Genomic DNA, 25028 nt, shown 5'->3' with positions numbered 1-25028 from the left:
TTCCTCAGCCCCGCCAATGGTCACCCCAGACTGCCAGTTAATTCTCACTGCCTGGGGCAAATGGGTGAACACAGCGGGGACTGTTCAAACGGGGTTCTAATTGGGCCCAGCCCTGTGGGGGCGGGGCCTCGGGTCGGGGGCGGGGCCTGAGCGCCGGCTCGGCTGGGAGCCCCTCCAGGAGCCGACCTGTGAGCCTGGCGGTTCCGAGTGGGGACTCCGGACCCTGCACGAGTCACCTCACTCCGTTGGACTCCCTTTCCCTACCCGCAGCTCCAGAAGAATGACGCCCTCCATGCCAACAAATCCTTGCACACGCATGCCCAAAGCAGCCCCGTTCGCCGTTGCCCAAATGTCTATCGAGGGGTGAAGGGAGAATCCAAATGTAGTCCATCCACGCTAAAGAATATTATTTGGCCACAAAAAGTTACGAAACGTTGACACACGCTGCCACGTGGGTGAAAACGTGGACGTTTATGCTGAGTGCAAGCCAGGCCGGAGAGGCCACACGGAGCATGATCCCATCCACGTGAAATGCCCAGAACAGGAAAATCCACAGAGGCAGGAAGCAGATGAGTGGGTGCCAGGAGTGAGGGAGGGGGTAGGTGGGGGTGACTGCTAACAGGGGCGGGGTCTCCTTTGGGGAGGTGATGGGTGCACACCGCACGTGTGAATGCACAAAACGCTACCAAACTGTATGCTTTAAAGGGGTTCATTTCATGGCATAGAAGTTTCATCTGAATAAAAACAAAAGCGGTTCAAACTCAAGAGAAGCAAGATCCACCTGTCCCGGGGTGCCCCTGCCCGGCCAGCTTTTTTCCTCTCTGAGGCCTCTGTCTGCCTTCCCCCATTCAAGTTCCTAGCCTCTGTGACTGTGCTAGGGAAGGGGCATGGGGTCCAGCTCCAACCTGAGCTCAGCCTCCCTTTGTGTCCCTGGGCCTCAGTTTCCCCTTCTGGGCAAGGGGCCCCTCCGCCCTCCTCGGCCTGGGGTTCGACCCTTGAGATCCTGACGCAAGATGGAGGTCACGGCCACTCAGCTCCCTTGGCAGCTGGGGGAAATAAACCAGTAAGCCCAGTCTCGTTCCCCACGCTTTTATTTAAAAAAAAAAAAAAAAAAAAAAAAAATCTGTAAAAAAGAGAACAATTTAAGGCTTATCAAAAATGATGAGTCCCAGGCGGGGGCCCCGCCCCCAGCTATGGCTGAGACTCTCCAACTGGGGGCTTGTCCAGCTGCCCCCTCACACTTTGTCCCTCCAGGATACAGGAGGGCTCCAGAGGCTCGCTGGTCCTCCTGTGTTACCCCAGGCTGACCTCTGACCCCAAGGTCTGGCTTAATATTCTGAACCGGGTTTCCCTGGTCATACAATACCCAGGCAAGTCGCATGTCCTGGAGTACTTGGAGGAGCCCCCAGACAGGCCCAGCCTAGGCCAGGAATCTCTCTGGCTTTCAAAGGCTGGAGGGGGGCCGGGGTGGCTCAGTCGGTTAAGCGTTCGTTCAGCCCTTGATCTCTGCTCAGGTCACGACCTCACCATCCGTGGGTTCAAGCCCCGAGCTGGGCTCTGCGCTGTCGGCATGGAGCCCGCTAGGGATTCTCTCTCCTCTCCCTCTCTCTCTCTGCCCCTCCCCTGCTCGTGCGCTGTCTCAAAATAAATAAATACTTTTAAAAAACAAACAAAACAAAGGCTGGAGCAGTGGTCTCCTGCCACCCATAAGCCCCACGGAGCTCCAATGACCCGCTTCTCTGAATGCCTCACTCCTGGGCCCTCTCGCCTGCCGGCCCTTGCCGTGTGGCCTCAACGGAGGCACTCGCTTTCTGAGCCCCAGTTCTAAGACGAAGGGGGTGATCTCCAAACATCGCTCAGCTCTGACCTTCTCCGACTTCTTTCTCCTCTTGCTTGTCTGCCTGCTGGGCCGCTATTCACACGCCACCGCCTCAGCCAGAACGCCCTCTGCTCCGGGAAGCCCTCTCTGCTCCCGTCTGGACTCTCCCAGTCCTGGGTCTCTTCCTCTGCTCCCACGGGACCGGAAGCGTTTACGTCTGGCGACGTCTCTCCCAGACCAGAGGCTCCCGGGGGACCCGAGCCCTGTCCACAGGCCGGCGTAGACAAGACGGGATCCGACAAGGGGCATCTGATGCCTCGCGAGGGCCAGTCCACGTCAGTCAGGTTCCAGACTCTTCCCCCGTCCTGGGTTATGTCGGAAAGCCCTGCCCTGTTCCGAGCCGCGGATTCCCCAACTTCAGCGCAGTCCGGTCGGGCCGCTCTCGATCCAGCCATTCCCCATGTCCACGGAGGCCGGAAGCCTGTGTGTACCCGCATCCCTCGAGGTATTCGCTCGCCCCTCAGCAGGTCATGGAGCGTGGCCTCATGGCCTCTGAGGGTGGGTTTGGATCCTCCTGACAGAAAGAACCCGGTCAACTACCACGGCGGGGCTCCAGAGGCTCGGAAACACCCCTCTCCCGCCCTGCTCGTCTCGGACTCCTGCATTCAGCCGGGAAGCAACACGCGGTGCGGGTTGGGGCACAAGGGGGGCTCGGGCCCTGAGCGAATGCATGCCATTCCCATTTAAAACTCATCCGAGTCCTACCCCCACCCGGGCTCCCAGGGCCTGGAGAGGCTTCTCGGACCCCCAAGCTCACCTCGGAGTACAGGGGTGGGGGGCGGTAGCGGAACTCCTGGATATAGGCGAAGAAGGGGCCTTCAAGGTTCACGTCAGCGTCCTGCAGCGGTGGAAAGGGACTCTGCCCTGCGGCCGCCACCTCCCCACCTGCCACCACCTCTGAGTACTCGGGAGGAGCTGCAAGTAAGAGACAGGGTGGGTGAGGCCGGTGGGAAAGGGGAGCCCCAGAATCGGGGACAACGGCCAGGAGCCGGCGTGCGCCAATCCTGGGGCTGCCGGGCGGTGTGCCCTCAGGATGAGATTCTGCGGGGGGGATCTGGGGCCACCGACGCGATCGTTACTGTGTACTTTCACAGACGTGGCCACTGAGGCCGGGGGAGGCGGGGAGGGTCAGCCTGGCGCCCGCCTCTCCGCCCCCCCAGCCCCCGGACAGCGGGATGGGGAGCTCACCCTCAGGTCGCTCTGGCAGGGCCCCCAGCCCCCAGTCCAGCAGGAAGCTGGCACGGCTGCCCACGCTGGACGAGCGGCTGCCGAAAGGGTGCAGGGGGATGGTGCCGATGACCAGCGGCAGCTCCAGGAGCAACTTGGAGGTGCCAGGGATGTCCACGCAGACCTGGAGGGACAGACCGTGAGGGAGGGCCCCCAGGCAGCCTCGGGGGAACCCCAGTCTGGAGAACAGAGCAGATATAGCCGCCTCTGCCTCCTAGGACCGACGGGACACTCTACCTTGAGGGAATAGTCCACGTGTAGCACCCGGCAGTGCAGGATGGAAGGACCCACGGGGGGGATCCGCAGCGCCCGGCCCTGCCACAGCGCCCGCCGCCCGGGGCCCACGGGCTCGCCCGAGAGACTGGCCACCACTGCTCGCTTCTGCTTGCGGGCACCTCGGGCCATGAAGGTCTGTGTCTGGACCACCGCTGCCCGAGGCAGCACTGGGCGCGTGGAGCCGTTGTCGATCTCGGCGAAGACGGGGATTACCTCACCTGCAGTGGGGAGCGGGGGGGGGGGGGGGGCTCAGTTTCCCCATCTGCAGCTCTGACGTCGGCCCTCTTCCCCAACCAGCTCCGCTCGCCTGGTACCTGGCGTATAGCCCTTTCGGTCAATCTTGGCCGAGAGGGAGACAAGGCCACGACTGCTGTACCACGATCGGGCGACTTTCTCCAGAGCTCCCGCCTGAGGGGCCTGGTGGGGCAGAGGAGAGGGACAGGAACAGGTCACTTTGTGCAAACCACAGACCCCGGCCCAAGAGCTTCCCGACCACCCCCAGCAGAGGGGGGATTTGGGGCAGCGTTCCTGGGTTCTTCATAACCACCTGTAACAGACAGCCGCAGATAAAACCCATCTCAGAAGGCTGAAAATGTGATGAACGAGCTAATCGCTTAGTATACAATCAGTGCTCAGAAAACCATTATCATCGCAAGTCCTGGCGGTCCCCTATTTCAGAGATGGAGCCCTCCGAGGCTCAGAGAGGGTGAGATACTTGTCTAGAGCCACACAGATTATTGGTGCAGGTGGGATCTGCACCCAGCTCCACTGGACTCCAAAGGCATCCCCACGCCTGCCTCCCTTCCTGCCAGGGCCCAGCAGTGATTTCCCACTTTGTGAAGGAAGTGAAGGGGGTGAGGAGCCCGTCGGGGTCACCCAGCAGCCAGGCCCCCACCTGCTCCCATCCCACCTCCCCTGGAACAGCCGCTCACCAGCAGGGCAGGCGTGTTGATGTCCACGGGCTCTATGACAGTAAATACCTTCCTTGCCCGGCGGGCAGGGACCCAGGGCCGGTGCAGGGTGGCCTTGATGCAGTATCGGACACTGCCATGTTTACCCTCGAATGACGTCACCAGGGTCCTGGGGGGGGGGTGGCGGGGAGATGGAGGGAAGGGACTTCAGGGGGCGAGATACAAGTTGGGGGTGGCCCCAGAGACTCAGGATGAGAGGCAGAGACGCGGAGGATCCTCCCCCAGGGGAGCAGTGCTGGGGGGCTGGGGTTTCGAGGGTCCCCAGATACAGAGCAATGGAGCCCTAAACCTGAAAGCAGCAGCAGGCTTAGGGATTCCCCTGCAATCCTGCGCCCCAGACACCGTAAGACTTACGGAGGCAGCTGGAAGCTGAACGGGAACTCGTGGCGCCCGGGAGGCAGCGTCGTGGTCTCTCCGGTGTCTGCAAGTAGAAGCCAGAAGGGGAGGCTCAGCGGCCGCGCCCGGTTCCAGGAGCGCGCAGCACGTGCGCCGCGTTGGGGTCGCCGGCCGGTACCTGGCGCGAGTAGCGTGGCACGGTGGCTCACGACCTCCACACGCTCGCTGTAGCTCTGCGTGTACGCGGTGCTCGAGCCGGCGCTGCGCGACTCGGTCCAGTGCACGTGGGCGCGGCCCCGCGCGCGCAGCTTCAGGGAGCCCACGCGCGCCGGGCCCGCCAGCTCCAGCAGCACTCGGCCGGCAACGGCCTGGCCGCCGCTGAACACCGGCTCGGCGCCCGCGCTCGCGCCATCCAGCTGCACCACGAACGCCTTCACCTTGTCGAACAGCATCGCGGCCGGGATGCGAACCCGCGACGCACAGACCCTGGCCTCGAACCCGCGACGCGGCGGCACGGCGGCGCGAAGCGCCGAGGCTACAGCTTCAGAACTCGAACCGGCCGAACGTGCGCAGGCGCACTCGCGGACCAGGCCAGAAATTCCTGTGCGCCCGGCGCCGGCGCTGCCTTTATACGGCGGGCGGGGTGGGGCGGGGCGAGACACAGGCCCCACCCCCACGAAGGGCCACACCAATGGCGCGGCGAGGGGCGTGGCTCCTCCCAGGCGTGGAACAAAACCTCAAACGCCCCAGCTGCCTGCCCTCTACCCTCGGTGAAACTAAAGCATCGGGGGCCAGAGCCGGTCTCTCGAAGACCCCGGGGGTAAAGAGGGGAAACAGGGCCGGAAGCGGGTCCCGGGCTTGCAGTTACCCAGCAAGAGCATTCTGGCACTAGGTTTAATCATCAACTGGCCACCACTTTCAGATATGACTCGAGACACGTCCAGCTCCGAGCTAGAGGAGTGTGGGATGGGCTGGACCCAATCGGGGCCTTGAGTGCCCAGGACTACCCTGGGCCTCAGTTTCGCCTCTAAGTGATGGCGGAAGGAGGAGGAAGTGCGTGGGGCCCTCCTCTGCTTGGGCGCCCGCCCCCCTCTTCTGATTAGAATCCCGCTTCGCTGGGTGACCCCGGGCTAGTGACAATCTCTTAAAACCTAAGTTTCCATGTTTGTAGAGCTGGAAGAAAATCAGTCCTGACCTCAGAATGTCGGGCCTTGAATCACTGTGTAGCCCATGCTCGACCTCTCCCAGAGCCTTGCTCCCACGTCATCAACCCACTCCCCACAAGCCGCCACTCTGTCGCACCTCGGCGCTTTTGCCCAGGCTGTTCCCAACTCTCGATGTTCCTGTCCCAATTTGCAGCCCCCAGCAAACTCCTACAAACCTCCTAGGCGTCCTTGTGCCCACTCCTGGCAGCCCCCTCCCCCCGGCCCCTCACCCGGGCCCCAGTCCCCTCCCAGACAACCGAGTGGAAGGGACGTCCCAGGAACCCCTAGGGTCAGGGCTGCGGTGTGCCCTCGAGACGGTAGGACTCCTCTCTGGGCCTCAGTTTCCTCAGAGAAGAACCTCCAGGAGAGTTTCTAAGGCAGTTTCCTCTTGGCGGTCTGCAGGGCACCGGCGCCCTCTGCTGGCAGCGAGATGAGCAGCTGCTCGAACCTACCCACTACCCTGGCGGCCACCTTTGAGGGGCCCTCAGACGACCCTGGGACCACCCCTGAGGCCTCGGAAGCCCCAGTGGGAGGAAATCATAACCGGACACGGTAACCTGCAGCCAGAGTGGCCACAGGGGCATTGGGGTCAGAACAGTACGTAAGGGAGGGGCAGAGGCGGTAGACGCAGTGATCAGCTTGGGGGGTCTGCACGGAAGAGGGGACTCTGAGACCAAAATGAAGGGCTAGTACCTTCCCCCCCGCCCACCAGGGCCAAGTGGAGCCCTGGAGGCTATAAGCCCAGGAGGAGATGGGGGATGAGGTGAGTCCATTTCACAGATGGGTCCCCAGAGGCCCACAGAAGGGCAGGGCCTCACCTGAGGTTACCCAGCAGTTCTGCAAGCTTCACCCCTGCAGTGTCTTAATGAAGCAGCTGGTGAGTCGAACCAGGGGTGAGACCGGCCCCAACTTCCCTTGAACCTCAGGGGAAGGGAAGTGCCTGGGGCGGGGGGGGGGGGGGGGGGGGGGGGGGGGCCTTGAGGTCTGGGTTTCCACAGCTAGTAAGGGGAGAGCCTGCACCTAGGGTGTTGAGACAAGACTGAAAGACTGTGGGCAAAGCATCTGCTTGGAAAAAAGGGGGCCATAGGTGGGAAACCAGGTCTGAGCTGCCTCTTTCCTCTGCCCATTTTACAGAAGAGTATAGTGAAGTCTGGCTTAGCCGAAGGGGTTTGGCGGACCCAGGAAGCCAACATCCTCCACAGCAAACAGAGCTCACTGCCGAGGCTCGCCCCTGGCCTGCTCCTGACTCTCTGTGTTGGCCTAAATGTGGGGGGCTGAGGTTCAGAGCTGGAAGTCTTCCCAGCCCGATCTGTCCCCACCCCAAGTCTCCTCTCTCTTTGGGATGCAAACCTCCCTGCAGCTATCACCAGAACTCCCAACCCGGGTTAGAACTGGTTCCTGCAAACACTGGGGGTAAACTGAGGGCGCGGGAGATGGGGGTCTTCTTTGGGAAATCAGGGACCCAAATCTGGAGTTAAAAGGAGATCCTGGGGTCCAGAGAGAAGGATGTCCCGACTCCACCCAGGGGTTCTCCCTGTAAACGGGGGGTGTCTCTTTCCTGGGAAAGAGGATTTGGGAGGGGGGTAGGTGTCCTGTGGGAGGGTCAAGACCCTGGGGAGGAGGTCCCCACTACTTAAGAAAGGTCACTCGACCACACAGCCTCTAAACTGAAACTCTCCCCGCACTGGAGTAGAGCGCCCAGATCTGGGGCGAGGGTCCCAGGGGATCCCAGCCGGGAGTGGGGGCGGGGGGCTGAGAGGCTCACCTCGGAGCAGCAGCTGCCGCCGCCGCAGGTACGTCTCGGCAGCAGCGTAGTCGCTGGAAACCGCGTTGACACCCACGCTTCGGCCCTCGAGCCAGTGCGTCGCCGCCCCGCCGCGTGCCGCCACCTCCAGCGCTCTCACCCGCAGAGGCGCCGCCGCCTCCAGCAGCACCCGGCCGCACAGCCGCTCCCCGCCGCGGTACGCGCCGCCGGGGCCCCGGGCCAGCTCCAGCGCGAAGCTTCGCACGCCCCCAGGGCGCATGGCGCAGGCCCGGGCGCACGGCGGGGACGCGGCACCCCGCTGGGAGGACGGCCCCCGCGCCCAGCGACCGGGGTGCGCCCGAGGCCCTCCCGCGGCTCAGCGCCCTTCCTCGCGGCGCCGGTCGCCCCCGAGCTTCCTCCGGCTTCCGCGAACTCGTGCGGGCGCCCCGGGTCCCCCACCCCCGGCGGGCGCGTCGGCCGCCGACTTCCTGGTCCTCCGCGGCCGCCCCCGTGACGCGCCCGGGGCCGCCGGGGACGTGCCGCCCGCGTGCCCGCGCTGTTGACTTTGCCACCCCCCCCCCCCCCCGGCGCGGGGCGGGCCCTGTTTTTGCAGGGTCGGCGCCGTTGAGTCAGAGGCGGGCGGGGGCGGATGTGGCTGGCCCGGAGCGGAGGCAGCCACCGGGCTATCTTGCGGTTTCATCTGGCCCCTACCCGGCACCTTTGGCCCCGGGCACCGACCCAGCTTCCCACTCTGGTCTCCGTGCCACCTCCTGACTGTTCTCCAAACCCCCCCGAGCTCAGGTCTTGCCTCTTGGCCTTTGCACTGACCAGTCCCCTACTAGGAACGCCCTTCCCCAGATCGGCTCTCCCAACTACCCCCCCCCCCCCCCCCGCAACCTCCGCCCCGCCCATGCCCAAATGTCACTTCCTCAGAGTCCCCTAGTCATACTCTGCCTTGTTGATTTCTTTATGGCTCTGGTTTCTTTCTGAGTGCTGTTTACCGTGCCTCCTCCCTCTGACTAGGTGATCCCCAAAGCTGGGCACTGTGCCCTATTCTCCTCAGCCCATCTTACAGACAGGGAAACTGAGGCCCCCACAGGGGGGCAGCCTCTGCCCGGTAGCACCCAGCCCTGGTAGTCAGGACTCCCAACTCCGGTCTGGAGCCCGTGGGCACGTCCCCACTCTTCTTGATCTTGCACCCACGTTATCTCCTGAGCCAGGTTGCTGAGCTCTTTATCAGAGGCTGCCAGGACCTGAGGCTCTCAGCTGGGCCAGGACTAGCCTCCCAGGGGCCAGGCCACCATCTCCCTGCTATACCCAGAGCCCAGCAGCTGCCAAGTGCCTGCCACCCCTGCCTCACCACAGCACACTGAGCCCAAGGCCTGGAGGGACCTTTCTGATTTTCCTTGTGTCCAGAACCGGGAAGGTTCCGGAGGGGAACTCCAGCCCACCCCAAGCCCACCCCGGAGGCCACTCTAACCCGAGGATCATACCACACCCTCCCCCACTTGTACTCCCCCCCTCCAGCGCCCTCCACCGAGGTTTTTCGCTTTGACCCATGGGCCCCCGAGTTTGAATCCCGACTCAGCCCTCCTCTCGTTCTGCAGCCCCAGGCAGGTGGCTTCACTTCTCTGGCCCGCGGTTTCCCCACCCCGCCCGGGCCAGGTTCTGGTGACGAAGTGTGGTGATTTACGTGATGGTCCCTGTCCACGGCAGGCCCAATGAACATGGTGCTCTTACTCATGTCCCCTTCCCCACCGGACCCTGGTCCACTGTGGGTGCTCCAGCAAAGTCGGCTGGTAGAATGGGAAGGAGGTCTCGATTATCTGCTGCCTCCTGCAGGCCGGGGCTGGGTCCAGTGGGGACTGCCGCTGCTGTCCTCAGGAGGTGCACCCAGCTGAGCTCCGGCTTGGGGGGCCACCAGGCTAGAACAGTGATGGCAGGGGCTCGCCTAGACCCCCACATCCGTTCTGGGACCTGGAGTCAGGTGGCCACCTCCCATGTCATGAGTGTCCCCCAGCCATGCAAAACAGGCAGCAACTGGGTGGGTCCTGCTTTATTCAGAACTGGCAAGGACCCCTCTCCTGGTTGCTCCGTGCCCACCGGGGGCCTGGGGAAAGCCAGGGGGCCAGGGGACCAGAGGAAGCTCCTGGCTCCCCCCGGCTCCATTCAGGGAGGAAACGGGTGGTGGCCCACCCCTGCCCTCGCCTGCGGTCCGGCCCTGCCTTCTGCCCAGACGGTCTGGGTGGGGAGGGCCCTGGTCCACTCAGCCCAACTCAGCTTCGGCTCCTTGAACTCCAAGAGGCACCACTGTACAGGGCTTCCTGGGTGGCGTGGACGTGGCGGCCACACGATGGCCAAGATTGAGGGGTCTGGTGGTGGGCAGGGTTGTCACCCGCAGTCTGAAGGGGCCATGGGTGGCCACCGGCACGGGGGGCTCCGGGCTGCCTGGTCCAGGGGTCCGGGGCCAGGCCGGGGAGGCAGGGGTGGGGGTGGCGGGCGTATGGCTTGGGCGATGAGGCCGGGCAGGGCCTGCAGGGAGGCGCCCAGCGCATCCAGGCGGCTTTCGAGGGCAGCCAGGCGGGCCTCAAGCTCCTCGTGCTGGGCGTGCAGCTCGGACATGAGGTCGTACATGACATTCTGAGTCTGCCAGAGACAGAGCGGGAGAGAGAGGAGAGGCCAAGTGAGAGAGAGGGAGGGCCAGGCGCAGAGATGGTTGACCAGCCCCAGTTGGGGGGGGGGGCCCAGGAAGGCGGACCCAAGTGAGGGACAACTGTGAGGACATGGCAGAGCCACAGGTCTCTTGCTGGGCCCCCGGAACTGGCAGAAGGAGAGACAAGAGGAGAGACAGGTCTTGGACGCCAGGCTGGGGGCCAGCAGGCCAGGGGAAGGCGGAGGGAGGTCCGGGGGCACAAGTGGTCAGAGCTGCCCTGAGGGGCTTAACTGGCCACCTGGACAGGCAGCCAAAGGGGGGGGGGGGTCTTGGGTGGTGCCTTCACCCAGGGGAACCACGGCCCAGAGGCCCGGAGGGGGTTTGGGGCTGACGCTGCTCCAGGCTGGGGCCATGGCTGAGAGGGAGGAGGTCAGTTGTGAACCGCCTCCCCGCGCCCCGCCCTACACTGGGGAAGGGACCGCTCCAAGGATCCGACCCGGTCACAGACCAGGGAGTACAACAGCCACAACAACTACTGTTACGGTAGGCCATGGGATGTCCCCGCCAACTCGACTGCTCCCCACAATCCAGCAAGCAGGAGGCGGTTCTGCCACTGTCCACGTGGGCCCTGGGAGGGGAGGCTGGCCACTCCACGTGGCGGGCCAATGCTGCCACCAGGTGGCGATAGAACATCGTTCCTCATTTCTAACCTCAGCTAAGAGCTGGGCACGCCCGCAAGGGGGACAGCCACTCCCCAGCCACCGCCTGGGATGGGAGAATTGATGCTGAGGCGGGGAAAGAGCCCCCAACCCCCCCCGCTCCACGGAAGGGGGACAGGATGAGGCATCTACCACGGCATTTTGCTGCGTTCCACCCCTAGCCTCTCCCTTCCAACCTCCATGCCTCAGAGGGCCGCGGTCCCCAGGGCCAGAGGACAACATCTGGAGGCATCCAGCCCTCTGATGATTTTTTTTTTTTTCCTGGCCTCTGAGGTTTAATTTTTTTTTAAACTTGGAATACGCATGTGACTTTTATCAGAGATACACAAATTAAATCAGCAACCTTGGGCAGGAGCGCATTAAAGTTTAATACTGGAAAACATCTTAACCTTGTTAAATTAAAACAATCAGGAACCCATATAATCCAATCCAATTAAAGCCTTCCTTCAAAGAAGGCTTTGTTAAATGTACTCGGAGTATACTACCGTGATTGCAAGGTTTAAATAACTTTGAAAAATTCAAATTTCAGTCATCTGCACTAACAGAAGGAAGTGTGATAGAGATAATCCAAATTATAATATCTAGTGTCTCGAAGGCATTTCATGTGTATTTATAGCCGTTATCTCACACGACATCAAATTAATTTGGCAAGGATTTTCCATATGCTTTTGGGACTATGTTCTCTCTACTACCAACGGGATGATTTCTTCAGGGTTCTAGAATATGTTTTCTCCTCCATAATGTTTCTTTCCAAATTAAATTTATGTAGGTTAACATTATATCGCATTCGCTTGACAATGATGAAGAGAATGAGTCCGAAACGCTCTGGGAATAAGAAATAGGATGGGACTTACAAGCATCTTCTGAAGATAATATTAAATTAACCTCAGACTAATTAAACTGATTCGGGGAGGGAGCCAATGAGCAGAGTTCACACATGAACTATTCGTGGAGGGTATGCCACTGCTCAGAAGGGGGTTCAGAACAGTGTGCCGAAGATTCAAAGAGCAGGACTTGCTAATAAGACCAACAAATAGATCGGTGTATACCATAAACTGATCTTTACAGAGAGCCCTTGCAACCAGCTTCAATTTCCTGAAAGATGTTTAATTGCCGTGCAAAGCAGCTCTCTGCTGATGCTAGGATTTGAATTTCCATCCGTAGCAAAAGAATTTGGATTTTCTCTTGAATTTTGGAGCTTGGGTGTCGATATGCCTAAAACACAAAGGACCACTTCACCCATGTGGCCCACTAATTAGATATTCTTATTAAAGGGGCGCCCGGGTGGCTCAGTTGGTGAAGCGCCCGACTTTGCCACGGGTCACGATCATGGTTCATGGGTTCGAGCCCGGCGTTGGGCTCTGTGCTGATGGCTCAGAGCCTGCAGCCTGCTTGGGATTCTGTGTTTTCCTCTCTCTCCGCCCCTCCCCTTCTCCTGCTCTGTCTCTCAGAACTAAATCAACATTAACAAAAAAGATTTCCCTTTAAAGCTATTTTACTAGATACGGTTTAAAAAAAAAAAAGCTGCCAACGCTAAAAAAAAGTAGTTTACTTACAGATGTGGATTCCTAGCTTCTCTGACAAGCGGACCCTGTGGAGCCTTGCAGACCCGGCCTGAGTCCCCCGTCTGCCCTACCAGTGCCCCGCACTGTTCCTCCCCGGGCAGGAGGCGGCCTCTGTTCTTTACTGAATGTCTCCCATCCTCCTTCGGAGGGGCCTGACCACCCCCTGCTGGCCTGGGGAGCCACCCTGCCCAGCCCGGCCTGGCTCACCTTGGCCAGGTCGGCGAGAGTGTTGGTCTGGTCATTCAGCTTCCCCTGCTCAATCTTCACACTCCGGAGCCTGGGAGACAGACAGGGGGGTGGGTAGACAGGGTTGGTGGAGGCTGCAGGGGAGTGGGGCCCTTCATGCACCCACCCCACCCGGGGTCGCCTTGTGGACATGCAGAAGGTGGGAGATGAGGGCGGAGGTAGGGTCGGGCCCCATGCTGCGCATTCCCTCCTAGCATACATGGGGTGGCAGGGCCTGGCGGGTGGCTAAGCCACCCCCGACAGCGTCCACCTTCTGGCCACGTCCACGCAGCCTGATTCAGGATGTCCCGGGAACTTGGACTCCCAGGCCCAGCTGAAGGCTGCACACGCCGGACACGCGCCCTGGCCACCTCCTGGGGCCAGCGGGCAGTGATCCGCCAGCGGCCCTGGGTGTGTCCCCTGCCCCGCGAGCACCATGCACCCCTCAACCCCCGGGAGAGACTTACTTCTGAGCTCTGGCAGGCCCCGGCAGAGCAGAGAGAAATCACAAGGCAATTTTAATCTCCGTGCGGCCGGGTGCCGCACGCCCAACCCTGCCCGCCTCCCACATGCACGACTCCCAAGACCAGACCGGGGGCCTTGGATGGCTGAGGGGCTGTCGCCCTGACTCTGCGAAGAGGCCCAGCCTGAGCGGGCAGCGGCAGCCCCTGGGGGACGCATCCGTTGGCCTCCCCTCCCTCCAGCCGCGCCCACCCAGCAAATGCAGCTGTCTGCAGCCTTGTGGTGCCACGGTATCCCAGTCTGTGCCAGGCACCTGGTCCCAGAGGTGGCATTCAGTCCAGGGGACTATGCCCATGCTGTTTCCCAAGAATAACGGGGCTCCGAGAGGCAAAGCCAGTGCCCACCGGCACCTCAGCGGGGATGGCCATTTGAAGATGGAGGGCTGGGGAGATATATCTAGAAGCCAAGGACCGCCCGAGGCTGCCAGAAGCTAAAAGAGGCCTGGAACAGATCTTCCCCTAGCACCTTCAGAGGGCAAACGGCCCTGCCAACTCTGATCTTGGACTTCCGGCCTCTGGAACAGTGAGATAATAAATTCTACTGTTTTAAAACCACCCAGTTGGTAGTAATCTGTTATGGCATCCCGAGCAAGTGCCCGCTACGTTCGTCGATCTGTCCAGAGATCACGTCCGCCTTTGCACTGGCTGATCATACGGTGTTCCCGTCACGGAGACTCCCCAGCCCAAGACCCTGCCAAGGCTCCCTCATGCCCGCATATCAGACCTCCAGTCTCCCTGGCACCACACTCATTCCTACGTCCCCACCACTGCCCGGGCTGTGGACAATCCTTGCTATGCACCCCCCCCCCCTTTTTGGCTTCCTAACCAAATCTCACCCACCCTTCAGGCCCTAGTTCCAACTTCTTTGGTTTTATCAGCTCTACGGGGCCATTTTTTTCTTTTTCTTTTCCGATTGGGAAGGGAGTAGGTTTAGGGGGACCCAAAGATGGAGTGAGGGGCGCCTGGCTGGCTTGGTCGGTGGAGTGGACGACTCTTGACCTCAGGGTCGTGAGTTCAAGCCCCATGTGGGTTATGGAGATTACTTAAAAATGAAATCGCTAAAAAAATAAAAAATGGGGGCGCCCAGGTGGCTCAGGTGGCTTATTTATAAATAAACAAATAAAGAAAGAAAGAAGAAGGAGACAGTCCTGCCCCAGAACAAAGGGACAGGTAACTCACAGAGCAAGTGCCTTCTCCACAGACCTGGCTTTCCTAAATTCCCACCCTCCTGCTTCCCTCCAACAACCTTCCGGAACCTCCCTTGGGGCAAAGTCCAGGACAGGCCCAATGTCTGTGCCCCCCATGCCTGGCACACCGGCTGGCATAGGAAATGCGTATACAGTAACCAAATGAACATATCGAGGGTTGTAATGACAACATTGCTGGTTCTCCTGTTTAGAAAACACTGTACGGCAGGTAGGCGGAGGTGAATCCCCAGTTGTGTTCTATCCACACCTCATCCCTGGAGGAAAGGCACATTAACGACCATTCGCTCCACTTATAAAGATACAAAAACGCAGCTTGGAATAGCACAGTCACTTGCCAAGGTCCCACAGTTAGGTGGCAGAAACCAGACTGGGACAACAGTAGTCAGTTACTAACTGCGGGAGGGCCAACGAGGAGGGGTCTCTGTCCTCAAGGGGCTTGGGGTCTTGTGAGAAGGCACTGGACACAGTGAGGTTGAGTAAGTGTGGTACCAGCTCCTCTCCCTGCTTTTTAGACGATGGTGGAAGCAGAAGCAGAGGGCATCATGTGTTACCAGTATTTGTTCTGTGCCAAGGACCATGCCAGGCATTTCTGCATATCCTCCCATTTGGATCTCCCTGCAGTCTTGTGAAGTAGGGACCGTTATCATTTGAAACCCATCCAATTATAACAGTAAACACAATAAATGTAAATGTACTAAACTCTCTAGCTAAAAGACAAAGACGGTAAGGAGCCCGAAGAAACTCTGGGGGCAATGGATCTGTTTTGTTTTTTTTTATCTTGACTGTGCTAATTGTTATGTGGATGTATACATACGGTAACACTGATTAAACTATGCAGTTTAAATAGGTGCAGTTGAATATAGTCAATTATAGCTTAATAAAGCTTTTTTTTTTTTTTTTTTTTTTTAAAGAGGCAAAGATTATTAAACAGGATTAAAAAGTTGAAATCCAGCTGGCTGAGCTTCCTCTCCTATGGCCTGGTCTCCTCATGGCCACACTCATTTACCTTCTGACATCCCAGAAGCTGGGCTGTTTCAGCCACACCCTCAGCTCTGCTCCAACCCAACCTTCCTACTCTACCATTGACACCAGGGTTCTCCATGCTGCCTCTTGTCTCTTTTCTCCACAGCTGAATCAGCTGCCTTGCTGCTGTACGAGTTCAGCCTCTAACACTATTCACTTTACTTTGTGACTCATTGGCCCCTGAGTCTGGCCTAGGAGCTCCCGGGGCAAGGAGCCACCTGATTTTCTTAGGGGAACCCAATTGTGAATAGGTTTTCCCACAACACGAGAGATGGGAATCCATGGGCTCATTCTGAAAAGTGCCGAAATATGTTTTTACTCTTTTAAATCAGGTACCACGGGACTCAGTTGTAATTTATATTTGAGTGCCTCACTCCCAGGATTTGGAGCTGTTTAAAATTCTAGACTGGGTGCTGGTCTCATACATCCTCAGTGTGGCTACCGAACATTTGAAAGGTGGATGGTCTGAATAAAAATGGGCTGTAAATAAATGTAAAACACACAATAGAATTTGAAGATTTGGCACAAAAAAAAATTCTAAAATACCTGATTTTTTATACTAATCATGTTAAGATAATATTTTGCATCTATTGCATGAATATATTAAAATTTATTTCACTTGTTTTCATTACTATTTTAAAATTTAATTTATTATTATTACTATTATTATTATTATTATTATTATTATTATTATTAAAATAGGCTTCATGCCCAGAATGGAGCCCAACACAGGGCCCAAACTCACAGCCCCAAGATCAACACCTTGATCAAGAGTCAGACACTGACTGAGCCACTCAGGTCCCCCTTTTTTACTTTTTTGTAATGTGGCTACCAGGAAATTTAAAACTATATAGTGGTTTACGTGATATTTCTAGTGGACAGTGCTTGGCATATGATAGCCTGGCCCAGCCCAAATCTGGCCAGCTACCTGTTTTGGGAAAATAAGGTTTTATTAGAGGATAGCCCACCCACTCCTCTTCACTGCGTTCCTGCTACAGTGGCAGAGTAGAGTAGTTGTGACAGACCGTCTGGTCCACAAAACCTGAAATATTTACCCTCCGGCCCTTTATAGGAAAAGTTTGCCAACTCTGGCTGCACACTGGACTCACCCGAGGAACTTAAACTTAAGCTCACGGTGCATCCCAGACTCTGCTGTGTTGGGTGCAGCCTGTGGGCCTTTTAAAGCCCCGTGGGGGATTCCGGTGAGCAGCCAAGGTGGAGAACTACTTGACTAAATAATTCTCAGGACAAAGGGACAACAGAGGGAATCAAGGAATTTCTAGTTACCCCACATGATCACATGGATCAGGACACAAATTTAATTCGGAGCTTCCTGGCAGCCAAAGCAAAAAAGGGAAATGGCGTCTCATCTAAAAGGTAAAACAATTTTGGCTATTCTGGAGAATACAATATGCTTCTTGCCATTTATTTGGGGTGGGTTGCATGACTTATCAAAGGTGATCGCCCTGGACAAGTGCTGGACCCATCACCTGCCTCCTTCTGACCATCCCACCCAGCACAGACACTGCAAGCCCCAACCGACCACCCGGCATGGGAGGGGCCGTGATGAGGCCATGCTGAGCTGTCTGGCCTGGCCTGTAGCCTCCTCCCGAGGACCACAGTTGCCTCCGCACCAGGTGGACACAGAAACGTGAGCGGGAAAGGTGCTGGACTTACTGATGGATGGCTTGGAGGAACTTACGCTGGTGTTTCCGAACCCGGGCGTGGTCTGGCTTCTTCACCAGCCTAGTGTGTTTGTAGATGAGCCACGTCTCCCTGAGAACGTTAGCAGCGGCATTTTTTACCTGGGGCCAGAAAAAGAACAGTTCCTCAAGGCAGGCACGAAGCTGTGGAAGGCTCTGGAAACTTCCGGAAACCTCCAGAAACTTTTAGAAACTCCTGGAAATGCCCCTCTGGGATCCTGGGACCGTAAGGCAAGGACACGTTTACGTGGCCACACCTGCACTGTGTGGGTCTGTGTGTGTGTGTGTATGTGTGTGTGCACTTCATTTGTATCATTCAGCGTGGGTCAGACCCTTTCTATACACCTTGCAAATGTTATATCAGTGAATCTACACACGCTGGCATCTCTCTCCCTTTACACATGGGGAAACTGAGGCACAGGGCGGTCGACCTGCCAAGGTCAGACAGCTTTTAAGTTGTACCCGGCTGCCTGGCCCCCAAATGCCTGCCTCTTGCTGTGTGGCTCAGGGTGGGGCTGTGACTAGGCACACAGGTGGGCGCCTGGGGCCACTGCCACGTCTCTGTGCATGGTTCATGCACATTCACATGGGCAGCAGAGCACAAGGCAGGGCAGTGACCGGTGGGCATGTGCACATGCCTGGCACGTGCAGAAGTAAGGTGGGGAGGGTCTGCCCTTGATGACCGAGAAGAGGACGTGGCTGTGATGGAGGTCTTTACCCGCTTGGTGAGCTGAGTGTCCATCATGAAGTTGTGCACGTGTTTCTCTGCCTTGGTGAGCTCCAGTTTCCGGGCCACCACGGCCACCACAAGTGCTGTGCAGCCGGCCCCCTGCATGCGGAGGGTGGGGAACACATCAGTGTCCTGCCCCATGTAGGTCCCGGGTCACAGGCAGGACACCCTCCCTCCTCCAGGAAGCCTGCCCTGATTCCACCCTCACCTTTACCTTCTAAGCCCACAGTGTTGGCAGGTCCCACCTGCTGAGCTCACTGACTCCCAGCCCCACCTGCTTCATATCGGTTGAATGTCTGGGGACTGTGTCCCACTGATGAGCTCATCCGATCCCCAACAGCCCTGGGAGGTAATACCACTCTTATCCCCACTAGACAGAGAGGGAAACTGAGGCTTGGAGAGAAGAAAGGGAGAAGAAAAGGGCAGGATCTGCAGGTACGTTCGGAACATGGAGGAGGGAGGATTTGGAAGCATTTCCCTCAAGGCGCTGGGGTCTGGGCGTTGAGGGCAGAGACCCAGACAACACGTCTTCCTACAGTCATGGGAGGGGTCAGTTGGCAGGGTGAGAAGGCAGCGTGAGTGGAGGGTCAGGCTGGCTGCCTGTGGTGGGGCATTTGCAGGTAGGAAGGAGCAGGGCGGAGGTCCCAGGAGGGGTGGGGAGTGGAGGGGAGAACGGTGGCCTGCCCGCCTGATGCAATCACACTCCCCAGGATGCCCGAAATGGCAGATCTCCTGGCTAGTGAAGGAGGTTAGAGAGGACTTGTATGTCTACTGGGAGCAGCCTAGGAGAGAGAGAAAAGAGCAGGAGCGAGGACCCAGGAGAGGAGAGGGCAGACAGGTGGAGGGGGGCAGCAAAAAGTGACGCGGGAGGGAGGGAGAGGGTCTGCCACCGAGGAGCAGGGGCCAGGGGCCAGCCTAGAACCCCCAGGAGTGTCATCAGCCCCAGAAGTGCCCGAGGCCGGTGACAGGAGCAGGTGAGGGGGGCCAGCAGGTGTTCAAGGCAGGTGGCGGGAGCAGGTGTGAAGGGGGGAGGCAGTTCCCCGCCCGCACTGAGGGCTGTTCCTGATGCTTTCCTGCAAGCTGCTTGCTCCTGAGGCCATGACCTCCAAGAAGGAAGAAGGGAGAGGTCGGCCTGGGACACTTGGCCAGGGATGCTCAGTTCTTCTTAGGGATGGAAGGAAACCTCTATGGGGAGGGGTGGGCCAGGGCCAGGGCCACCATCGGACGGTCCCGGGCAGGTCTGGGTCCCCACATGCCCCACTAGGGCGACATGGGCAGGCGACATGGACAAGGTTGCCTTCTGAGAAAACCCTGACATGGGTTCCTGGAGTCTGTTGTCAGAAGAAGCCCTGTCAACTGGGGCAAAAAAACACACAAACAAACAAACGAAACAAAACGAAACAAAACCCTCCAGGTGGAATACGACGCAGAAAGGAAAAAAAAAAGACATCTGGTGGCTCCGCAAAATAGCATGGAAACCACGTCCAGCAAAAGACGCCAGGCTCAGAGGGGGCCACACTGGGATGCCCTGAAGTTCAAGAACAGACAGACGCATGGCTGGTGAGATCCTGGACAGGGCAGTGACCGGGAGCAGACACGCTTGGGCAAGGTTGGCAGAGAGAGCCAAGAGGAGAGCTAGAAACCAGCCCAAGCGTGGCCACCCGTGCGTGTGCCAGCAGCGAGGGCGGAGACGTGGCCACACATGGAACTCATTTTCCAGAAGGAGCCATGTCCCAAAGAACGGAACTCGGCGTTTCCATTTTGTCTTGGGCTTTCCGGGTTTGAGCTCGCCTTACCTGAGTCCTTTTTTGGTTCTTTTGAAAAGTTCGTTTGCTTGTAGTGGGGGTTGGACTGTGGACCTTTAGTTTTTCCCCCTTCGCCTCTTGCAAAGTAACACAGGCAAATAGGCGTGGTGCCATTTCACAAGAGGGGGGCCGCGTCAGCGCAGCCAGGAGAAGGGAGGCCCCGGTGGGGGCCCGAGGAGGACGTGGAGCCCCCAGCTTCTGCTCAAACAGCTTAGAGAGGGTGAGGAGAAATGGGGACAGAGCCATGGGCCTCGGGACACAGTGACAACTGACCACGGTCTGCAAGCAGCGTAACAGGGTAGGCAGAGGCACCGCAAGATGCTCCCTCCGTCGGCGGGAGAAAAGGAAACTCTTGTGGGGATCGTGCCCTATGTTTGCAAGAACGGAGGAGGAGTGGCCTGGCGTGGAACCTGGGGGGGTGGGATTAAGTCAGTTTCTTTGGTGCTACTTTGGTCCCACCGATGCTCACTGTTCTTCACAAATGAACAGGTTATTAACTGGGGACTGGGGAGAGGAGTCCCCTGTCACGCACCCGATAATCTGCAACCCAAAACACGGAAGAGCATTTGTGAAGGAGGTGGAAGCTTGGAGAAAGAAGGTTCCAGAAGGTTCCAGAAGGGGATGAACAGCAAAACCGAAGACGGGACCAGGGAAACAAGGTGCTGGGTGCCAAAGGCTGCCCACACCCACCGACAGACTTGAGAAGTCTTGGGGGGAGAAGGGGTGCTGTCAGGGCCCAACGAGTCACAGGAGACAAGCTGCACAGCACGGGGGCTCAGCGGGGCGCTTGGGATGCCCCAAGAATCAGGCAAGGATGGGGAAGGGAGCCGTGACGGCACAACCCAGAGGGTGTTGACTGGGTGTCCACAGCATTCACCGTTCTAGACGTTTCACATAAAGGAACAGACTTGAGGGGCGCCTGGGCGGCTCAATCGGTTGAGGGTCTGACCACGGCTCAGGTCGTGTGATCTTGCGCTTTGTGAGTTTGAGCCCCACGTCGGGCTCTGTGCCGGCAGCTCCGAGCCCGGAGCCTGCTTCGGATTCTGTGTCTCCCTCTCTCTCCGCCCCTCCCCTGCTCGTGCTCTGTCTCTGTCTCTCTCAAAAATAAAGAGAAACATTTAAAAAATTTAAAAAGACATAAATAAATAAAAAGGGACAGACTTGAACTTCACGATGAACAGAGGAGATGGGCACCGGTTATAGCTGGGGAAACTGAGGCATGGAAGCATCAAGTCCCTAGCCCTGGACCCCAGGGCTGTGAAGTAAGCAGGCTGCAGAGAATAAAGGGGCAGACAAACGCCGGGCTAACAGCGGACCACAGCATCCAGCCCTGCGGGGACCACAGGAGTTACATACATACCTAGGGCTGGAAGAAGCCAAGAAGAGATGCCCCCCAGGAAGCCCAAGGGTGCAGATTTCTGAGTCACGGCCGGGGTAAGGAGGAGGGGGGGGCGGTGAGGGAGCAGGATGACACAAAGAGGGAGGGGCAGGCTGATGCATTACGGTTCACAATGGAGTGAGCTCCCCGTCCGTAGGGGGTGTGCAAGGGCCCCCGCCCTTACCATGATGCCAGTGAGCAGGCACACGCCCTTCCCGCAGTAGGTGTGGGGCACCATGTCGCCGTAGCCGATGGAGAGGAAGGTGATGGAGATGAGCCACATGGCCCCCAAAAAGTTGCTGGTCACTTCCTGCTTGTCATGGTACCTGAGGGGAGCCGGGGAAGGCCCAGTCAGTCCACACTGGTCTCTCTGCCTTCATCATTCCCTCTGGGGCCCTGGGTCCACCCGGCTGGGTGGGGACCCTGACTACAAGCAGCGGACCACTTTGAGGGCTCGGAAAGGTACCGCTGTAGGGAGAGGGGATGGTCAGCATCCTCCCAAGGGTCCGTCGGGCAGAGGGCACCCGCACTCTCCTCCCAGGATCCCTTCCACCATTCTCCCTTCACCCCCACCCCACGCTGCCGCCCAGGATGTGTGCCCTCCCTGGCCCTGGTCCTGGTCCGGGGGCAGAGGGGTCCGGGTGAGGGTACGTCTACTGTGTCCACGCGATCCCCCTCCCAAAGACAGACGCACAGACAGACGCAGACACGGGTGGCCACGGGTGCCAGAAGCGGCAGGGAGTGGAGGTGAGGATTCAGGTGAGACATCGGGAAGAACTTCCCCAGCCAGCAGGGCTCCGTGAGGTTGAGGGGGCAGGGGGAGAGGGCCCCTGGGGGACACGGGTGGCTGCAGTATTCCAGGACTTGGGAGCAAAAGGGAAGTCAGTATGTGTGGGGCAGCACCAATGGTCCCCAAATCCCAGGCTTAGGGTTCGTTTGGGAGTTGGGGAAGGAGGCGGCAGCTTGGCACTGGGGGGAGGCTGGCGGTTAACTTTTTGGTATGGGGGGGCGGGCCCCAAGGGACATGAATTGGTCCCTGGCCATGGCCAGCCCTGTGAACCCGGTCACGTGGGCTACAAACACGTCCTACCTACGGTCAGCCCAGGCTGGGGGTCAGAGGGGTTTCTCTCGAAGTTCCCCAGCCTGTGAAGCCCCTCCAGCTCAGGGAGCCCTTTCCTGATGACCCACTCTTTCCCAGGCCTCAGGCCCTGAGGGGGCTCCAGGTTAGAGGTCAACTGAGGTGGTGCAGAGGAGGGGGGACGCTGGCAGGGTCAGGACAGGGGAAGCTGGGGGGAGGGCTGCTCCAGACAGACAGGGCTGGAGTTAGGGGCTCAAGAGGAGGCCATAGAAGCCCCCAAAGGAGGATGGGAAGGCGGGAGACCTTCTCGGCAGGTGTGGTGTTTGGGGGTCCCTGTCGGGATGCCATTCCAGGCCCCTCCTCCTGGGCTGCCAGTCTGCTTGCTGGGTGCGGGGGACCTGGGACCGAATCCCAGCGAGGCATCTGAGCCCCAAGTTACCCTGGCTTCTGTCTCCCGGTAAACCAGCACCCCATACCAGGAAGACGAGAGGGAGGCCCTCCAGCAGCGCGTGGGGGAGCCCGGGGCCTGGCTGGAGCTGTGGTGGGTGCTGCAGGACCCCCCCGGGACTACCTAGGACCACAGAGTGGGGGACATGCGGGAGGCGGGGTGGGGGTGGGACAGAGCCGCAGGGGTGGAGCGAGGCAGGCGAGGGGGCTTCAAGCAGCATCGTAGGGCTCAGAATTTAGGATTGGCTGCCCCCCTGGTCCTGCCCCGTTCCCTGCCCCAACCTGGGGACCCCTGCGATGACCCAGACTGCGCCTCAAGGATGCCCGAGGAGGGGAGCCCCTCTCTCACTCCCCAGACCACAATCCTGACCCCGCCGTGACAGGGTAGGGGATGGGCTGTGGGAACTGGCATAGGGACCCAAGCAGGGGTCCAAGGAGACCCCGTCTGGTCCCAAGACGGTAAGCCTCGAGGACGAGAAGGGCTGGGCCCTCGCCCCCATGAGCCCCACATCGGGCTGAGGCAGGCGCCATGGAGGAGATTAAGGGGTGAAGACTGGGGTCCTGGGGGGACAAGTCCAGCCCAGGGACCCCCAGGAAGCCCAGTCTCAGCCCCACCTGCCATACACCCTTCCAGGGCCTTCCCCAGCAAAGCATGAGGTAGGAGAGGCTCTTTCCCAGCCAAGGCACCCCCACGTCCCGAGAGGCCCAGTGCAGACCCTCCCTTTCCCGAAGCACCCTGTGGGTCTCAGGGCCGACCAGGAATCAGGCCCTCAGGAATGTCCCTTTGCCCCAGAGCCTCCCTTTCCCCGTCTGTAAGTTGGGTGAATGGCCTGCACCTTCCAGGGCTGTTGAGAACAAACCCCGTGCAGAGAGAGGTACTAAAGGCTGGGTCAGTTTTTATTTACTCCAGACCCACCTAACTCTCTGGAGGGGCTGTCCAAGTCCCCCAGGGTCAGCTGTCCAGACAAAACCCTCCCCAACCTCGGAGACAAGGACCTCCAGGATGCCCAGTGGACACGGCCTGAGAGCAGTCCTGGGCCTGACTCCGAACTTGCCTGCCCCGGCCCCGCCTCACCTCCCTATGCACCAACGCACCCCCTCCCCGCCCCACCCCACCTTGCGGCAGCTAATCTTAAATTCCTGGCGGACAGGACGGCAGCGGCTCTGTGCACACAGCTTGGTCAAGGGTAGGACTCACATGTTTTCCCTACAGTCCGGTGGGGCGGGCGGAGGGGAGAAGGAGAGCTGGTTAAATTGTGGGGGAAACAGGCAGATGGGGGGCGGGGGGCATCCTGTTCCTGCTGCCTCCACTGCCCTGGGCCAGAGGTCAGAGGTTAGCTGCTCGCAGCGGAAGAGCTGGGAGAAAGACGAGCATGAGACCCGCCCCCACCCCACCCTGGGGGAGAGGCCGGGGGTCCCAGGGGGGTGTCGCTTGGGGTAGGGGACAGGATACACAGGCTGGAGTCCCAGGGATGAGGTGGCCGCGCTTGAAGGTGGTCACTGAGGCCAGGAACTGGGAGGGGGGGTGGGTATCATGTGGGTCAGGGTCTGTGATGGCCAGGGGAGCCCTGGGTCCCCGGAGCCGCGGGAGGGCACGGTGGGCCCCGGGGCCGGGGGCGTACCTCTCACAGACCCGCACCGTCCAGGCGGCAACAATCCAGGAGGAGATGCTGAAGACGAGCAGCACCGTGCCCGGGCAGATGGTCATGAGTGTCTTCATGACAAAGCGTGTGTTGAAGGTGACCTTGTTGAGGGCGCCGATGCTGCGGCTGGAGGCATCTGTGAATATCTTGCTGTGCAGCAGCATGACGCGGCCCAACAGGTAGAGGCGCAGGAACATGGGGACAGACAGCAGCACGTCCACGTCAGCCTCGGCTGCCGACGGCGCATACGTGAAGGCCAGCCGCGCCGTCCACGTGAAGCGGTAGTGACCCGGCACCGGGTGGATGGCGCACACGGCCAGCTCCAGAGAGATGAGGAAGACGCGCTCGCATGTCATGGCGATGCGCCAGTCATCCGCCCCGTTGTCCACCATGAACAGCTGCGGGGGGCGGGGCGGGGGAGGGGACAGGCGGCGGTGGGTGTCAGACTCGCGCCCGTGCCCCCCTCAGGGAGGACCCCCCTCCCTCCCCAGCCCTCGAGCCCCTGGCTTGGCTTTTATGAGAAACACAGCCTCCGACGCGAAACTCCCCAGCTCTCGGGGTCAGCCACGATTCAAATTAAATGTGGAAGAAAACACGGGGTTACCAAGGGCCTAGCAATCTCGTCCCCGGGGACACACGCAAGAGAAATGAAAACGAGCATCGGAAAAAAAACCCAAAAAACATAGAAACCA

General features: G+C 59.3%; 2 protein-coding genes across 17 annotated transcripts in view; both read right to left on the bottom strand.

Annotated features, from left to right (window-relative positions):
• Positions 1-693: 693 nt before the first annotated feature.
• Positions 694-8454, bottom strand: ARRDC2 (arrestin domain containing 2). 4 transcript variants are annotated; one of them, XM_043587015.1, is made up of 8 exons: positions 7660-8454; positions 4708-4774; positions 4315-4462; positions 3697-3799; positions 3344-3600; positions 3068-3230; positions 2637-2794; positions 694-2390 (listed from the first exon to the last, which is right to left on the bottom strand). In XM_043587015.1, the coding sequence occupies exons 1-8, from the start codon at positions 7916-7918 to the stop codon at positions 2340-2342; spliced, it is 1206 nt and encodes a 401-aa protein (XP_043442950.1). In that variant the 5' UTR covers positions 7919-8454; the 3' UTR covers positions 694-2339. The 4 variants fall into 4 exon arrangements, with proteins under 4 accessions (XP_043442950.1, XP_043442948.1, XP_043442946.1 ...); XM_043587013.1 differs by having other exon boundaries at positions 694-2393; positions 7660-8449; XM_043587011.1 differs by lacking the exon at positions 7660-8454 and adding an exon at positions 4868-7650 and having other exon boundaries at positions 694-2393.
• A 1225-nt stretch (positions 8455-9679) lies between these two features.
• KCNN1 (potassium calcium-activated channel subfamily N member 1) overlaps positions 9680-25028 on the bottom strand; it is a 30570-nt gene continuing 15221 nt past the window's right edge. For 3 of the 13 annotated variants that reach the window (XM_043587009.1, XM_043587002.1, XM_043587010.1), the window contains 8 exons: positions 24316-24734; positions 23892-23900; positions 21353-21494; positions 17974-18084; positions 17230-17357; positions 13268-13276; positions 12783-12852; positions 9680-10284 (listed from right to left, as the gene is read on the bottom strand). In XM_043587009.1, the coding sequence (XP_043442944.1) occupies positions 10030-10284; positions 12783-12852; positions 13268-13276; positions 17230-17357; positions 17974-18084; positions 21353-21494; positions 23892-23900; positions 24316-24734 (1143 nt within the window). In that variant the 3' untranslated portion in view covers positions 9680-10029. Of the gene's footprint in view, positions 10285-11359; positions 12226-12782; positions 12853-13267; positions 13277-17229; positions 17358-17973; positions 18085-21352; positions 21495-23891; positions 23901-24315; positions 24735-25028 lie in introns of those variants that run through there. The other 10 variants (XR_006298300.1, XM_043587006.1, XR_006298301.1 and 7 more) reach the window with 10 other exon arrangements.

The sequence above is a fragment of the Prionailurus bengalensis genome, chromosome A2 (genome assembly GCF_016509475.1).
Source record: "Prionailurus bengalensis isolate Pbe53 chromosome A2, Fcat_Pben_1.1_paternal_pri, whole genome shotgun sequence".
NCBI classification, from domain to species: domain Eukaryota; kingdom Metazoa; phylum Chordata; class Mammalia; order Carnivora; family Felidae; genus Prionailurus; species Prionailurus bengalensis.
This window is presented reverse-complemented; position numbering and strand designations above follow the sequence as displayed.